This window comes from Metopolophium dirhodum, chromosome 2, assembly GCF_019925205.1.
Source record: "Metopolophium dirhodum isolate CAU chromosome 2, ASM1992520v1, whole genome shotgun sequence".
NCBI lineage: Eukaryota > Metazoa > Arthropoda > Insecta > Hemiptera > Aphididae > Metopolophium > Metopolophium dirhodum.
In genome coordinates, this window is record NC_083561.1 from 13884089 (window position 1) to 13903422 (window position 19334).

General features: G+C 29.6%; 1 protein-coding gene across 5 annotated transcripts; it reads right to left on the reverse strand.

Annotated features, from left to right (window-relative positions):
* Positions 1-132: 132 nt before the first annotated feature.
* LOC132938023 (inward rectifier potassium channel 2-like) lies at positions 133-14464 on the reverse strand. 5 transcript variants are annotated; one of them, XM_061004680.1, is made up of 6 exons: positions 14187-14464; positions 10053-10116; positions 9417-9855; positions 4397-4841; positions 1941-2180; positions 133-735 (listed from the first exon to the last, which is right to left on the reverse strand). In XM_061004680.1, the coding sequence occupies exons 3-6, from the start codon at positions 9713-9715 to the stop codon at positions 361-363; spliced, it is 1359 nt and encodes a 452-aa protein (XP_060860663.1). In that variant the 5' UTR covers positions 9716-9855; positions 10053-10116; positions 14187-14464; the 3' UTR covers positions 133-360. The 5 variants fall into 5 exon arrangements, with proteins under 5 accessions (XP_060860663.1, XP_060860660.1, XP_060860661.1 ...); XM_061004677.1 differs by having other exon boundaries at positions 9991-10116; XM_061004678.1 differs by lacking the exon at positions 14187-14464 and adding an exon at positions 12725-12743 and having other exon boundaries at positions 9991-10116.
* Between the last annotated feature and the right edge of the window lie 4870 nt (positions 14465-19334).

Here is a 19334-nt window from a genome sequence, read left to right on the forward strand (position 1 = left end):
AAGTTTAGATGGAACGTTGTATAGTTAATAGTATATAATAGTAATAATACTAGTAATCTAAAAAGTATATCCTTTGTTGTGATGAACTACTTTCAAATTTTATTTTTGTTTGGCTAAATAATTAAAAAAATAATTCTCGCTATAAAGATATATTGTTACATAAAAGTCATGATTATTAAATTAGAAAAATTGTATGTACAGCAATTATATATATATATAAAAATAAATCGTGCCAATAACGTTGTTTAAATTTAACTAATAAGTAAAGATTTCACACTTTCACGGTTATAAAAGTTGAGGAAAATCTAATAATAAATATGTTTGCATTATACGTAAACGTGGGTGGTAACGATTGACGAATCACGCTATGACTTTCGGCTCGTTGATCATCAAGTACGTTTCAAGATCTTTGGCGCTGCACAGTGGCGTGTCGACATTGAACACGTCGTGGAACTGCGAGTAGTCGACTTCGTATATCAATTTCGTCTTGCAATATTTGACCAACGGGCGAAACCTGTGGCCCCATAGGACTTCTGACGCCATGTACGACGTCCGCGCCTGCGTAGTCTGCCCCGTGGACTCGGTGGTGCCCTCCAGGATCACGATCACTTCGAATCTCTCGTTCAACAGGTCCGCCGCGCTCAGCCCGTATAGTGGACTGTCCTGGTCGATCTTATGTACGGCCACGGTCGGCCACATTAGGAATACGCGTTCGTCGTGGTCGTCTACGTTTATCTGAAATCGGAATGTTCTGTTAATGATAAAATATGACGAAAACTGTCCAGTGATGGCGCCTCTAGGATGGCCTCTCTGTCAATCTGTCACTTTTTATATACCAATAAATTGTAACGAGTTTAAATTTCTTATATTAAAAAAAGATTTATGAATGTTTCAAAGATATTAAAATATTTTTCAGTACCTAATTCAAAATTCCTATTACCTGTATTTTTATAAAAAATTGTTGTGTTTGATAAATGTATTATACTATTAGTATCGTCTGTATTGTTAAATCTATCAATAACTGAAGTTAGCCACACCATATTCTATTCTATCGCCTGCAGTGATTCGTAACCGCAAATATATAAATAATACATCAGTGGTCTTATGTATGTAATTTTAGTCATTAATTTATGTCATATTATTGTTTGTATGGTATTTTTATTTCAACAACTCCAGATACATCAACATTTTGAATACCTACTGTTACTCCTGACAAATCTAATATTTTCGATATAGGTGATATTGGAATTTGATCAAAACTGATAATAAATATAACTTGCATTTAATAAATATTAATTTGAATGTGTACTATTTCAAACATTTCTTCATTAATCATAATAGATATTATGGAAATTGTACTAATGGAAATTTCAAGGATATTATATGGATAAGACATATTATCTTAAAATGCTTATTGTTTCTCAAAAATAAAAAGTTTTTTATAGATGTTGCTATAGTTAATACATATAAATATATAATATTATATTCTACATACTTATGAAATGTAAAATAATACATGAAGATATAATAATTATTATATATTTTTTTAATACTACTAAAAAAATATTATACGTTATATCTACTTAAGTGAACCATTCTATTAATCATTTTTTTAAAATGTAACTTAGCTTGGATCAAAATTGATAATTTCCCATCAAAATGTCAAAAAGAAAGTCTGCATATTACATTATTTCTAGTTGTTTATGTTTTAAATATTATGGCCTGCCTGCTACATGTGGTATTATACCTATACCTACTGCTATAACTATTGGCGCAACGAGAGGGGGTGCTTTGGGTCCTTAGCACCCCCTAAAAAATCGTTGGGTTTTAGGTCCCAATGAGTCACAAAAAAACCTGGAGCTTAAGCACCCCCTGGTTCAAATGTCTAGTTGTGCCAATGGCTATAACCTGTATCTATATGTTTCTTTCTAGTTGCTCACCTTCAAATACGTAACATGTGGCGATAATATCTCTCCTTCCGGCGTCACTCGGGATCTTATAAGTCTGGTCTGGATCGTGGTGCCGATCAGATGCGACTTTTCCCTCATGTCACCAACGCGGAACATAAGACACAGCTGCCCGTCCCTTCGGCATATCACCGCGTTCTTGCTAAACATAATTGTTTGACTGCGTTGTTTTGGACGTGCCATTTTCGTGAACACGATGCCCACCATGAACGCCTGCAAATAAAATATATCATTAAGATACCAATCGGTTTTTTCGTCAGCGTAAGATAATTTATGGGTACGGTAACCCCTCCCCCCTTTTCCATTTTACCTTAAAGTTACTTATAAATTACAGAAAAATAATAATAATTATACTATATTAATTATATAAACTAGACTATGTTAGATGTGCCTACATAAATATCACATATTATATCAATTTTAAAATATATAATTGTATCATAGTACAACCATTGGGATTAACTAATTAAAAAGTTAATTTTGTTTAAATTTTATGACTAGGGCTGTAAATTTGTAAAAAAATGCATTATTTTTGACTTATAGAAAAGTACAGCTTTCTTAAGACATTATAGGTATAATAATGAATTAAATTTTGATTTTTTATATGCATTCTACTTATGACATTTTTGAATTTATAATTCTTTTTCAGCCTATATACTAAATAGGTAAATTTTTAATTTCTTAATATGTTTTCGATATATTTTTAATTATTTTCTTACTCATTTTTGTATATATTTATGTTGATATTCATTTGGGATTTATAGTGCATTTTATATTGTATTTTTTTTTTTAGGTTTAAGGTATGGCCTAATTAACTTAATACATTAACTGTAGTACGGAAGCGAAACTAGAACCTATCGATCGTCGCGAGCATGGTGCCAAATTTTCTACGACTACTTTCCCGCGTAAAATAATTTCAAACGCGTGTTATTTGTTATAAAAAGTAAAAACAAAACATTTTATATATCTATACAATGTACATTTAGTTAGGGTATTCAAAATTTTTCGTATAACAGCTGAAACACAGCTGTTGTATCGTCTATTAGTTTTATGAAAAATAAGCGTGACACGGCTCACATAAACATTTGGGATATTGAGAAACCCGCGGACTGCACGAAAACGACCACCATGCGAGCGACGGTCAATAAGCTTCTAGTTTCGCTGGCCGTACTTAAAGTCTAATGGTCCATTGTAGTAATACTTAGGTTTTTCCAGTTAATTAGAGAAATAACATATTAAGTGATATAATTTTTATACATATAAACCTTATATAACCACGCGTAGGTAAAATTAAATAGCATTTAATGTGTTTTTTGTTTAAACACGTATGCGCATAGATACATCATACATACGTACAGTGGTACAAAATTCAGCTTACAATCACCTATTATTTAATATATAAAACCAAAAGATATTTTTTGATCCAATAATTTAGTATATAATCACATGGAATTGTCTAAGTCCTACAGCATAAACAGTACGCTACAGTATAAGTTATTATATTTAAAAACAAATGAAAAATGCACAAACACTATGCATGACCCAGGTGGTAATGCAATAATCTAAATAGTTTTATTTTAACTAAGCTGAATTATTAAAAATTAAGATTATTCTATATTATCATTAAACGTCTAGAGTCATTCAATTTCAAAACAATTAACATATGTATTATTTAATAATTATCTAAATAAAATCTTTTGGTTCTTAATTATAAAATTAAAACAAATAGGTTCTATCTATAGGTACATTTAAGTAAATAAAATTAATGATAACCAAAAAGTGCTATCTCATAAAAATTAATAATTATGTAAATTATGCAATAATAATAAAATGTTAGTACAATAATATTAATTATTAGTTATTGCAAATTTAGTGATTTTGTTTCTGGAGAAATATACATTTAATTCAGAACAAATTATTACTAACTAAGAGAATAATTAATATATTGATTATATTCACAACCCAAAGGTTTCTCTTTGTAAAAATTCAACTGATTTTAACTGAAATTGTTTACATTATCATTTTGCTTGGAAAAGATCTAAACTACAAGAACTAACGCAGAACAACTTATTTAATATTTAGGTTTGACAATCATTCAAAATCATAACGTATAAGTGTTTAACAGTTTGATGTTTAAAATATTGTTCTCTTGAAAAAATTGTTATTTTGAGATAGCGCCTCTTGGTTTTGAGTCCACGGATTTGGGTCATCGTACTGAGTTTGGTTGTTTTCATCCAAACGAAATTTGTATTTCGGGCCGAATACAAAGTTTAACCGAAATCGAATTTTATTTTTATCAAAAACTCAAAATCACTAAACATCAATGACAATAATATTATCATAACGTACCTAGGTATATGTAAAAAATCAGATTTCAAAACCGTGACGGTTATTGATACGCCAATATGCCAAATGGAGCGAGAACGTACTTGGATCATCAAACCGGCGATGCTCTGGAAACAGAAAAACACTATGGCCTCGTGACATTCTTCCGTGACCATGCGGTAACCGAACCCCGTGGTGTGCTGCGTCTCCACGCTGAACAAGAAACTTGCCATGAACGTTTTCATGTTGATCACGCACGGCGACCACGCCGGGTTGTCGATGTTCTCGGGCGTGAGGTCGCCGTGTGTGAAGGCGATCAGGTACCAGATGATGCCGAAAGCGAGCCAACTTAGCAGGAAACTCATGACGAACACGCACAGGGTCCATCGCCATCGCGCGTCCACCAGCGTGGTGAACAGGTCCTGCATGTACCGCCGCCGAAGTTTCGACACGTTTTCCAGGACGATGTTGCACTCGCCATTCTTGTACAGCGCCCTCCGTTTGGCCTTCCTGTACACCGACGGCGACGACAGATGCGACTTTCTCGAACTGTAACAATAATGTCGCGATTTCGGACGATTAGAAATTAATATAATAATTTAATCACGATAATTTACACGGATAAAAATGTCATCGTTATTTTATATTCGGATCATTGATATTAAACTGCAGCATATTATACTATAGTCCCGGCACTCCTATCTTCACTTGACGTAGGGGTACGCTTTTATGCCATGATAACAGAGAGAGAAACGATAATAATATGGTTCTCAATCGCACTGCAGAAGATTCTGATGAGCGAAAAGAAACTGACATTCGAACAAGTCGAGTGAAAAGATATGCAACGGTGTTGCGGTCAAAAATGGTATCGGTGGTTGTGTTGGCTTACAGACTTAAAAATATGAAATGCCGCATCTATATATTATTATGTTCAATATCAATGCGCGCGTTATAATATTATACAGTAAAACTTTCATAGAACGAATTTTAATTTAACGAAATTTTCTGTTTAACGAAATATTTTCGAGGACCAAACCAAATTAGAATCAAATTAATTTAATCATATATTTAAAGAATTTATTTCTCTAGAATACGAATTTTCTTCGTTGCCCACGAGACTTCGAATAACGGAAGTTTCACTGTATTATAATATTCAATATTATCGTGGAATATCAATCACACCTATCATCGGGATTGTAACAGCTAAAACAGTTGTATTTCCCGAAAATATCACACATAACTCGCGCGCACAATTTGTTACGTTGAGAATATTATTATGAACACTGCACAGTATTCACCATATGTGTCTATCGGCAAACTAACAGTGTTTTGAATATGATATGATAGATTAATATGTATATGTTTGTTACGAAATAATATAAGATATATCGCCATCATTTCATTGGTTAACAAATTAATAAATAATAACGCAAGATTGCTCGCATTATAATATTATTATTTCTAAATATCGCAGTTTAATTGTTTAATAATTACATTAAAGTATTAAACCGAATAAAAACTATTAGTCTATGTTGGTTTTAAATTTAAATATGTAGTCAAATTAATTTATCTTTTTGAAATTTAAAAAAAAATTAATATTTTAAAAGCTATAATATATTTAAATGACTTCGCGAAATTCAAATAAACATCTACAACCCGTCAAATTGGGATTATGTTTTAGTAATATTACAATGTATATGGATATTAGAGGTATATAATAAAAAGGAAAAAATGTTCAATCATAATAATATATTGGCTGGAAGAAAAAGATAACGAGCGTGAAAATGTTATTATAGCAGAATAGCAGATAATTTCATCACATATACCTACACCGCACACGAGCATACAAATAATATGCATAAAGCGCATAGCCTAAGTTCAATATAAGATAATATTATACATGAGATGTAAAATAGATTATATTATATTTTTATTTTACATTTAAAACTAACGATCGTTCATTGTGCACAATCTAAAAATTGTTTATTATGACTTAACATTTATCGGTTCTTTCCTCATCAGCAAAAATCCTCTACCCACTTGCGACGTCGACTTTTCAGTTCAACACATCATCCTAGATTGCACGAAGTACCGGGACATAAGAAACATTCTAGCAATACCTCCGAATATGGAAAAAGTACTCAACGAAAACAATATCACTAAAATAATTACTTTTTTAACGAAAACTAATCTCATAAACAAATTCTAACAATATACAAATCTATTTTCGTAATATTTAGGAGGTCTTAATACAATTTGTCATTTTTTTTTTTTATATTTACTTAAAATTTATCAGTTTGAGACGGTTTTACAACAAGCGATCCTTAAATCCAACAAATTAGTAATAACAAAATTGAAAATTGTATACTTTTCTTTATATTTTATTCGTCGTTACTTAATGATCGTATCAAATTACAACCATACACTTTACTTTATGTGAACTTACAACATACAAAATATTACATAGCATCGAATTAGGTTTTATGATTTACACTTATAACATAATAATGAAAATATGAAAATATTAGTCGTACAGATAAAATATTAATGTACCGTTATAATCGATCTGGTTTGTTTAACCGGTTAAAACGATAAGCGACTTATCGGTGCCACAGTGATTTATTTGCTCAGAATTTTGCGTTCATACGTCTTTTCAATATTATTACGTTTTACAATTTTTTAATTTTTGACAATTTAATAAATTCACGTGTGTAATAATATTTTATCAAACTAAACCGATTGCCACATTATAGTGATAATTATTTTAATTATTGGAGTTATTATATATTTAATATAATAACGTTAAAATTGTGCCAACGAATTAAAATATAGTATTTATTTTCTTGTGATTATCGCCATGATTAACACCAGATGATACCAACAATATTGTTACTACCATGCTATATGTATGCCTATAATGGTAGACGGTAACAATGATTAGATTACATTGATAAGACAAATTATCTATTTTTTATGTATTTGAAAAACATGTAAGTATTAAATAAAAAAACCTATATATAAAAATATAAGTTTCTTTTATAAAAATGAAATAACTTAATTACGCAGGTATTTAAATTACATATTAGCTTTTAAAACTGTTATTTTTTATTTTACAATCTGTTTCGATTTACAAAAACATTAAGTTTGTGTGATACTATAATGTATCTAATGAATAAAAAAGACATGTTCGCAGAATGTAGTGGCAGGGAGAACAGAGGTACAGAAGAACTTTGATTACTTAATGAAATTATAACGAATATAATTCTTAGAACTCATAAATATTCCAATTAATATTCATTACATAAAAAATCCAGGATTACTGTTAGTAGGTACCTATAGCAGATTTCAATGATTTTTTATTTGTTTTAATTCATATTTCGTAAGTTAAATACTGCATATTATAGGATACTTATGAGACAAATATTTTCTTTTTTAAAAAGCAATATGTAAAAATATATTTCTTTTTGTACCTCCATAAGTTCACTACTGTGGAAATTATTTTTGGTGCATCGTTAATTAAAACCATTTGTTTCGTAATTATTGAACATCTAACATTCTAAAAATATATATAATAATTATGTGCTTGTAATGTTTGTAATATGTATAGGAATAATTGATATGGTTGTACTACAAAAACATTTTAAATGAATTTAATACAACTATTAACTCTACGTATGTATTAGAGATAACATTTACGACTAAACAATAATTATCATTATAAGCGTCATAGAAGAGTATTATAAATAATTAGTATACCTACTTTGGACGAACAGCTTGTAACAAATTAATAATAATAATAGTGGTTGATGTGCTCAAGTACAAGTGCCTACAAATACGTTTAAATCTACGTATATGAGGACACAGTTGGTTTTTATCATATCTATTTAAATTATCGTAGCACTTATAGATTCTAATTCACCGTGTTTGACGATTACGAGTGATCGGGATGATTTCAAAGTTTTAAACTGATACCCTTGTGATGATTGCCAACCCGAAATATCAGTAAACTTAGGTACTGTATATTTAAAAAGTTGATATTCAATATTCATACAATTAGAGAGAAATAAAAACCTATAGGTAGTGTACTAGTGTTAAAATTTAAAATTATTGAATCACTCGTGTTGTATATTAATATTAATTTCTGATTTGCTGTTCTTTATTATTTTTAATCCTATACCTACTCTATCTATTATTCAAATGGAATATAATATTATTATGAAGTTTGACGAAAAATAGTGTTTGGGTCAATAAAAAAATATGAATTAAATTCAAAATAAGACGTTTACACACTTTAATACATCTGAACTTTAAAGATAAGTCTCACGTTGAGTCACGAGTGTGATACGGTTCAGCTGCATTACATATTAGGTATATCAGCTATCAAATTTAAGAATAAACATATTATCAGTGTTCTCTCAACCGATTTGGTCTATCGACGTATGTGCTTTTTTTCGCAGTGTTTCTCTAATAATATATTAACGTAAGTAATAGGTATAGCTATTGTGTACTTTAATATGATGTGTCGACTGGCTAAAATTAAGCTCCATTTCACCTGCATGTACATTTGCCAATTTGGCAATTTATGACCTTTCTCATTTACGTTATTTCACAGATAATTTGCGTAATTTTTCGAACTAGTTTTAATTTTTGTGGACAATATATTTTCTTTATGAATCAAAAAGTATTGGTAAAATTTGAAAAAAACTTGCTTCATTTTTCAGTATATCATAATTTTTTGGATGAATATTATATGATCTTATTTTAAAGATAAGTTTTGATTTTTGTGGATAATCAGTTTCTTGGAAATTCGAAAAAAACTGTTTACATGCTGGTAAAATGATGCGAAAATAAAAAAAAACTGGCTTGATCAATTTTTCAATATACTTACCACAATTTAGAGGATAACATTTCTGATTTTATAGACTAGTTTTTAAACTTTCGAATGATTATTCTTTTCGTAAATAAAACAAAATGTTGAAAAAATCAAAATCTAACCGTCCACGATAGTCAAAATATAACCACAAAATAACGTATATGAGTAAATTCGTAAATTCGGAAATGTATATAATTAAAAAATACAAAAAAACGTATTAAAATAATAATTATTAAATTGTGGCTTTGTACTTGTGTTTAGTTACTGAAATCGTGACTGGTTGTCCGTTGGACAGGATTGCAGGGTAGTCGACATTGGCGGCGGCTGCGTCAGGGTTGGGAGACAGCAGTGCGTCGTCGGACAGCGGAGACAGCAGAAGGGCGTCGCTTTGGTCGGCGTTGTGACGGTCATCGACGCTGCCGTTATATCCGGTATTGGACAGGTGCAACAAGTTTGGCCGCTTGACCCTGTTGGGCACCTGCACCGACGGCGTTGTAGCGGGAGGCGGAACTCTCGACGACGACGGTGGAGATGTGCTGTCCAAGTCCATATTCTGTTCGGGTGCAATCTCAGTCAGTCTAACTGTACTACTTGGAAAAAACACGAAAACCACTCCGACATAAATGTGTATCGAAGTAGGTAGTTATAATAAATATGACGTGAGGTGGCTCGGTTCGTCTTGGATTTCACCTAAGACACAAACAATATCCGTGATAAAAGGAGAGATCAATAACCCTTTTTATTAAATTTTACACAAAGCGCAAACCGCTTAAAACTGTCTGTTAAAAAAATTCAGTATACTTATTTTTTAAACAAGAAACCTACACCAACAAGCATCGTTATCAGCGGCGCGGCGCCTACTCGAGACAAGATACGATTTGACTCACGAGGTATGCGGAGGTTAACTCTGTCCCCTCTTCCCCTGACCGATGTAGATCACCGCGGCTGAAACTGCAACAGTGTTGGGCAAATAAACTCAATGCATAACCGGCGATTACAAAGATTACATATAATATAATATATTTGTATAACTTAAAATTAATTTAATTTTTCCATTACAATGATTAAGATGATATATAATTGATATTTAAAAAATACTATAAAAAACTGAACATTGTGAAAACGCAATATCCATGGTTCATTTTATTTTACTTAATTTTTTATTAGTTACTGTGAAATATATATTTTAGATTCTGAGCGGAGCAAGGAAGCTAGTGGTTTTATAATGGTGTTTATTTTATTTTTTTTTATCCTGTATATAATATAAAATATCCAGACTGATAAACCATCTCCGCTCAGAATCGTTTTTCCAATACAATTATAAAATATCATTGAATTTAAGCTTAATACAATCCATTATACATTGACCCACTTGTAACCTACTGTACAGCAGAGTGACATCCACTTAACCTCTTTTTAAATAATAATTATTGTATTATATATTGATCCATGTAAGTATTATATGTGTTTTAAGGAATTTACTCAATGAATTTTAAATAAAACCATGGATAGACTTTATTGGCCCAACGGCCAACACGGCCAAAACTGTGACAAGACTATGACGCAGGTGGCTGTAGATAATCTCGCGTGCCAATAAGTGGGATCATATCGATTATGTTTATAAATTATAATAAGCACCTAGATCGAGTTATTAAATACGGTCTCTTATCTACAACACAACACTGTACCCGACTGGATAAAAGACGATTATTCGACGTTTATCCGTATTAAACGCGTACTGACCTCGATACAAATTATTGAAATTATTATACCCACACAGACTTACTACGTTTCATTATTATATATTTATTTATTTTTGCATACTCATTATTCAGAGAATGGGAATCAACTATTTGAGAAAGAATGACACTATTGTAGCCTGTTGGTACAACCCAATTACAATGTCATACTATAATAGTACCTATGTAATGTTATGTGTTGATTATTGAAATCTAAACTTGTTGGCGCATTTTATTATTATATCGATTGATATTATGTATCTACGTATATTATAGTATTATATTATTTCTATTATACGGGTTGATCCATTTAACGTAAGATCTGTATACAAGTAGCTTATTAGTTATAGGTAAGTATTTAAGGTTTAGATGAGCGAAGTAGTGGGCCAACAATTTTCTGGGTACTCTTGAAACCACTCCATAGATCTACTAAAATTTAAATACTTATAAATCATAGTCTACTCTAAATATATGTTGTCATTAAAATAAGTAAAATAAAAAAAAAAATTATAACGACAAAAATAGTAAAATGTATATTTTTTAAGAAAAATTTTGTTTTTTAAACACTTAATATTATGTAAATATATATTATGTTCAACGTTAATAGTTTTTGAAATAATGAGAGTCTACCTTAAATGGATCACTAAATAATAATATACCTAACCTCATTCATCTGCAGACCACGTTAGACATTTTTGTGTTTGATTAAATTTTAATTTCAAATTAAACACCGACCGTGTTTGAAATTAAAACTCGTGAAATCTAAGTACACATCCGCCTTTAAATTGTATGTACAGCCGTAAAATAGAATGATTTAAAAACAATTCAATGAAATTATTAACCTAATGAATTGGAAGCCCAGTGCATCAAATTGCATTATGCAGCCCATTATTATACTGTATAATAGGTATATGTTTGCGAATAATAATAATACAAATACAATATAATTATGTGGTACGTGCCGCCTAAGTGGCCTCGATCGTTGGGTCCGGAAATTAATCGCTGAATACCGGTCTGTAATTATAATTACGGTTTCCTGTACCAGTAAAAACGGTACATATATTGCCTCCAATGTTTCGTGTCATTGTATTGCTGCTACATACGTATTTCGATATTTATTATTGTTAAGTTTTTTCTACTTTCCAAAGTTAACGGTTTATGAAAAACTATACAGTGTGAGCTAATTGTATGTTTGAAACATTAAAATATAAAATATTTTTAAACATATTTTGAATATAAAAGTTCCATTGAATATAGTTCAAACGATATAGTTATACCTATAATAATTGTCTCATGCATTTATCGTAAATTAGCGTAAATTTTAACGCAACGTAAATATTTGTAAAAAGCGAAAGTGTTTGGTTAAAAATAATACATCGTGTTTATTTGATATAAGAATAAAATATCATTAAATTTTAAACTAATTAAAAATACAACGGTCGGACCGTCCGACTTATGTGTAAGAATTTACATTTTTGTTGTGCAAAAACTTAAATGTGGGTTTTTTTTTCGTAGAAGAACTTACACAGATATAATATAATCGTTAACTTACCACTTTTCAAGTAGGAAGTTACCAGACCTCAACAAATATGCGAGATAGAAATACAATATAGAAATGTTTTGTTTATTTATTCGGTGAGATGTTCAATAATTTATAATAAACAGTATTCGTATAAAGAAATTCAAAATAAGCAATCACAAAAACAGTAAATAGAATATAATAAATCATTAAAAAGCAAGTAGTGTAAGGACGTAAGATAGCTGAAAAATTAAAATAAATTATTAAGCTGGTGGTTTCGTTAGAATTCAAATAAACTAACCTGTGTTTGATGCTGATTTATACCTTTAACGTAAAATTGTTTTATTTATGCTTCTAGTTAGTTATTGAAATGAAAATGAAAAAACCACTATTGTAGGAACATTTAGGTATCTTAACAGAGCTAAAGAAGGTAATGAAAATATTTCAAATTAAATAAAAAAATTCTTAATTTTTTGAAGATGTTTATTTAGTGTTTATAATAGTTGATACACAAAATTAATATTTATTTTATCCTACATTACAATGCATATTATGATATTATAGCATAAACAGACACACCTTCATTGTGTTTAAACCATATTGTTTATATACCACTTTTATTATAACAAAATACTCTTGGTACCTACGCATACTTAATACCTAGTTAATAAATTATCTAAAAGATAGTTGCCGCCTTGCCGGTCTAGAAGTAATTTACTGAGGAAATAAAAAAATGACAAGATAATGATTAATGTAATAAACATAACGAACAAGTAACTTTGGATTTTGTAATTTTGTCAGAACTGAGAATGTGTTTAATTTATCGTTGATATAGGTACCTAATTACTATTTAGTCATTTATTTTATTATTATGTTAATTTAAAACTGTCTACGTAAATCTTATTACTTGTAATATTATACACCCAACAGACAACAATTATAGGCTATAGTTTTTATTATTATTTTCTGTTTTTACAATATATAATTAACATACGTCGATCAATATCATCACAAGAGTCTAGAACCCATTAGTATCCACATTCCACATTCGAATAGAATGTCTAATAATATTTTAATATTTATATTCGACGTCTAAGAACGTGGGTGCCGCTTTTTAGAATGGTCAAACAATAACTTCGTTTTTTTCGAATAGTAAACAGAAATTATGAACATGACATTAGTGAGCCACGTTAATTTGTATACTTTGACAAACGTCTGCAGTTGTTGGTTTGTCTTTACTTGTATTCAAATCGTAATTTTAGAGGACGAATATCGAAAGTAATGACATTCAAACGATCTGCAACTCTCTAAGTAGCAATACGAATAGAAAATAATATGTAAGTACTGCGTTTGATAAATGTTGGCTGTAAGTTTAGTATAATTGCACAAAATACAATTTTGATTTAACATAAATTTGAACAGTTGTATTAAAATATGTGTTTGAATTAACTACGGATAGGTACATATTATTATAGTATCTTGCCAAATTTGTAATTGTAGATTAAATATAAACGTATATTATCGGAAAGAATAAATTCTATATATTTGAATATTATTGTATTGCCTTGTCCTACCTTACTGTTTTTTAGCTTTTATACAATATTATAATATCATGTTTATGGTTTAAAATAGATCGGGCTGTAAAATACAATTCGTACTAAAACAAGATTGCTCACAACACACGCATTCTATCCAAAATAAATTATTGTTTGTATTTGTTTATGAGAAAAATATCCATAATATAATAGCAGGTGAGTACTTACATTTCTATTCACGTCATTGGTTTTGCACAGAAAACGACGTTTAAACGAAAGTCCTTTTGCACATATAGGCATTCAATTACAGGGACTATTATTTTAAAATCATAATATATTTACAATTTGAACGCGGGCAACAATTTTCTTTTACGAATATTATACATATTATTTTAAGTTCACCTACGATACGAGTAACAGTTAGTCGACCGACAGGTACGCGGACGGTATTATGGGTGTACGGACGGTACGCGCGTGCCGACGATGAATGAATCCGAATGACTGAAACTAGTTAGGCTTATTGCACACATTGGGACCTTGTATTTGAATATTATGTGAATAATCACACTGTCATAACGACGTCGATGCGTACAGTCATAATATTATGTTATCTCGACCTAAGATTCCAGTTATCTTCGTGTAGACGTGTTTGAATAAAATATAATATATTACCGATGTATACCGATAATATATTCTTATTCGTCAGTTAATCGATTACTTTTAAATTTTATTGGTGGCGATTCATTCTGAGATACAACAATTATTATTATTACTACTATTTTTTTTTTCGAATATGTACTTACATCACAAGTGTACGGATTCAAAACGGTTGTTATGTAGTTTGTAGGTAATGTGAAACTGGTACAACATTGGACCACGACCTAAGAAAATAGCTTGAAAATGTATGTAGCCACACCGAATTATGATAGATATTAAAATAATTAATCAATTAAAAAAAACCATTAGTTATTTATCACTTTTAATATTACAAATTGTGGGACATACTATATTTTGTTCAAACAAACATTTGAAGTGTACAATAAGAACATTGAATACATATTATATCATTTTATCTAAATTATGTTTGAGATTTTTTCTGTTTAACATATTTATACATTTATACTAATCTGTACTCAGTCAAAATAATAGTCGTAAATTTCCTGGTTATCATGCAATAAATTATAAATTAATTTTGACATTATTATATTCTATATAACAATAAATAAATAATAATAATAATATAATAATAATATTATTATGAGATAAAAATAAAAAAAAGCGGATAAGTGGATGTCACTCTGTTGTACAGTAGGTTCAATCCTTAGCTATGAAAATTGAACACTTTATAATTTATTGTAATCACAATAATTTATAATTTTCATGATTTTGATCAATTTTGTCAAAATCTGAACTTTAAATTCTTATAAAATAAAATGGTGCTTATATATTTTTAATATTTTTCAACTGCTATTGTAACAATATATCAGGGAGCCTTGTATTACATTTACACACTTTTTTGTCCAACAAATAAACTTATATTGACATTTATAGAAAAAAAACTAAAAAAAAATGAAAACTGAAGATGTCCGTAAACAAGTCAAAATATTTTAAAAAATGTATGGTGTATAGAAAATGCTATTATAAGTATTCAGTGAAAATTGCATGTATCTACGGTAATTTGTTTTTAAGTTACATCAAAAACCAAAATCGAGAAATACAATAATAATGTTTATAATACTTATGTTTTAAAAAGGTGTAATGAAAATGTATAATATCGTATAATAATAATGCGTTATGAAATACCTAATATCTTGATAACACTACCTATATTGGATATTTTGATGTTTTATTAGGAATAGAAATCGGACATTTTTAGTGTTTACTAATATAGCAATATGATTCCGTTTTAATCTGTTATAATTTTTTTTTGATCCCTTGGATATTTTTAAAATTAATTTGTTATTTTGAGTGTTCCATATATTTTGCCACAGTAGGGTGGTGACTTGTTTTATTTGTTTTCTTATATCAGAGTATGATTAAATGTTGATGTATTGTGAGTCTGGTGAGCTGATAGCTAGTTTTGCTTGCTTATCTGCCTTTTCTTTACCGATTATTCCTATGTGTCCATTGATCCAAATTATGATTATATTGTTTTTCTATTTTGAATTTGAATTGGTATACCTATCACTATTCACTAGGATTGAATTTATTTTTTACACTAATTAGTGTGCTTAACAAATCGCTTAGAATAATATGTTTTAGGTTTTCCTTTTTGTTTATGGATTTTATGGCTATAGCAATATAGCAAAAGCTTCGGCTGTATATATAGATAAATTATAATATTATGATATTAATGATTGATAGAACATACTTATTTGATAAAAAAAAATTGTTGTATTGAACAAAAAAAAGAAGATTATTTTATAACACCTAATAAATTACAAATACCTTCCATCGATATAAAATAATTACCTACTAAAAATATAATTATGTAATTAATATAGGCCAATCGGTTAGGTATCGTTATAAATGTATAAATAACAACCACTGAGTCGAAGGCCCACCAGAAATTATCCTGATTTCCTGGATGTCAAAATCGTTCCCTAATATATTTAGGTCAAAGCAAATCTCAAATTTGTTAATTTTTTGTAAATTGCGAGACTTAACTGGAGGCGAATTACGGCGGTGCTCGAGAATTTCGTTCACAAAAAATCCGCTATTATTTGTGTAATTTATTTTTTAACATTTTTACAGATTATTTTACGTGTAAAAACCTTTGTGTACACTGTACACAGAATTTCCTTACAACCCTTTAATTAATTATAAGGATATCTCTGGAAGTAATAAAGTATTAACGTCGATAAAATCATACAGAATATCAGTTAGGTTAGGTAACCTAACCTAATAAACTACTAAATAATGACTCCTTTGGACTTCCAATATTTTGATATGGGTATTTTTATAGCTCCATACACCCCCCCCCTCCACACACACACATACACACACACAATAATGATCTCTTGTAGTTAATTAAGGGTTGCAGCACAAACGATGAAACTCGAACACAACCCAGCACAAACATAGCACAAACGAAAGCCCTTGGTTTGAATCTAAAATTCAGATGTGTGGTTGTCAGAGAAATGCACCGATTTAAAGCCAATCGAAACAACTTGTCTACAACTAAACCTAATAAATTATATTTAAGCATTTAAATATTTTTACGCTGTAAGGTATTAACGATTAAGTATCGATGTTCATATTATATAAATACAATCGCAGCCGATAAAGTGTTGATTTAGCGGTGCAAAACAAATAAAAAACCACGGAATTAAATAAATTAAATTGTAAAGCTTTTAATTAAAACCTAGTTGTTATTCTTTGATCGTAAACGTAAATTATTGTGTCTTTAATATACCATTTTATTACGCCAATAAGAAATTACTTCGAAATCGACAACTTTACTCAGGGACCTAATTGAAGGGTGTAAGATACGATGCCACTTACATTCTATTATATAAAGGCTTCATTATATATCATTGAAGTTTTAAGCCACGACCAAATAAACGATTGTTTAGAACCATTGGTTTTATAATAATGTGTTTTTATCCTTTTAGTCCACAAAAACTTTTTTCGAGTTTAAGGAATTTTGTGTGGGTTCTATGTTCATGATATTATAATCCTCTCAATAGATCGGGATTGGACACTAACGTTAGTATATCGTGAAGAAATAGTATTTTGAATTTCAAATAGTTTTCCAACAAATTGTGTTAATCTTATGAAAAAATTAAAAAAAAAAACAACAGCAAAATATTTGACTGTTTAGGTTAGTCGTTTTGAAACAATATGTATTTATTGTATTTAAATTTGTATTCGAATTATGATAGTTAATGAACAAGAGTCAAAGACACTTGAAACTTTGAATAATTGATTATTGTTTATTTTTTTTGAGTACAGTTAGAACTTTAATGATAAATGATATTAAAGCTATTGAAAATTGCTTATAAATATATATATAATGTAACAATATTGTTTAAATGTGTCAAACATTTCACAATAAATTAGCATAGCTGACCCGAAAACCCGATACTAGCCACTAGGGTGCAACTTATAAGATATAAGTGATATAACATAACAACAACGATTACTACTAAAATATGCATTAATGGTCGTGAAAACTGACCATGCACTTCCAAATCAATCTAACCCATAATTTTGCAAATAATTAAGAATTTGCAAGTCATTATTTTCAAGAATGGGATAAATACTTGCAAATACTTAAAATACTTTCCAACTTTAAGGAATCAAACTAGACAAGTTTTGGACGTGTGGGTCCAAATAGTTTGTTTTATTATACCTGAAAAGTTTTTAAAATAGACTTGTCATCTGATTCTTGGTCAGAGCCCTTCAATATTACATATTATAATAAAAAACATTTACAATATAGGTACCCGCGGGTATATTATACTTATTTAAAAATACAAAATATATGCGTATAATGTGAAGGTGGCTTATTACAAAAAAAGTAATTTAAAAATAAGATAAGGTCCAACAAAGTAAAATAAAATGTTAGTAACTTTTTGACTATTGTAAAATATTAACAGCCAATATAGTAAGAACAATTAATGTACAACAGATTTAGTTTCATATTGAACCAAAAAAAAGCAAATGTCTTCAGTGTAACTAAAACTGAAGTAGGTATGTACCTATTTTAAAAAAGTAGGTAATAGAATTGAGCAGAAAAATGCTTAGTAATGTAGAGAAATCCAATTTGAAGCGATTATGTATTTTAAAATTTGAAATAGTGGCGCCGGGTGACTGTCCTGCGCAGATCATGGTCCGACCACTTTTTTTGGGTGTCACTGTAGTGTTTATACTGCCCTTGTGTTAGGCCGGGAACACTAAAGCCGTAATGCAACGTGCAATTGTTGTAAATGCTGTGCAACGATAACGCCCGACGCCCGTAAAATGCATTGAAAATATCTTAAGGTGCGTCTGCTGTACTGGATTTGCTTTGCATTTTTGGATAAGTTATATAAAATTACAATAACGGATGATAATATTGAGAATTGATTCCCTATCTAAATCTAGTATTTTAATTTATCTGTGGTTATTGCCAATGGTGTAAAAAAACAGCGACGTGGCTGATATAACCATGGATACTTGTTGTTTTAATAATATTTAAAATAAATATACCTAATATTACATATTTTACTTATTACACGACTCATGTTTTTATTTATTTTTTATCGATTCGAAACAGTATATTATGTTTTGTGGTCGACGTTGGCGATGCGGCCAAGATCTGGACGAATTATAGGGATATCAGATTTTTGGACGATTCTTGATCGGCCGGCGGATTGATTGATTATTTCCCCG

What these genes read in the sequence shown, in the direction of transcription:
- LOC132938023 (XM_061004679.1), bottom strand. Translation starts at nt 9,715, where the DNA reads ATGGACTTGGACAGCACATCTCCACCGTCGTCGTCGAGAGTTCCGCCT. An exon ending in TCGCCGGTTTGATGATCCAA is followed by an intron (nt 2,181 to 4,396) that starts GTACGTTCTCGC and finishes TTTTATTTGCAG; the next exon opens with GCGTTCATGGTGGGCATCGT. An exon ending in CACATGTTACGTATTTGAAG is followed by an intron (nt 736 to 1,940) that starts GTGAGCAACTAG and finishes TTCCGATTTCAG; the next exon opens with ATAAACGTAGACGACCACGA.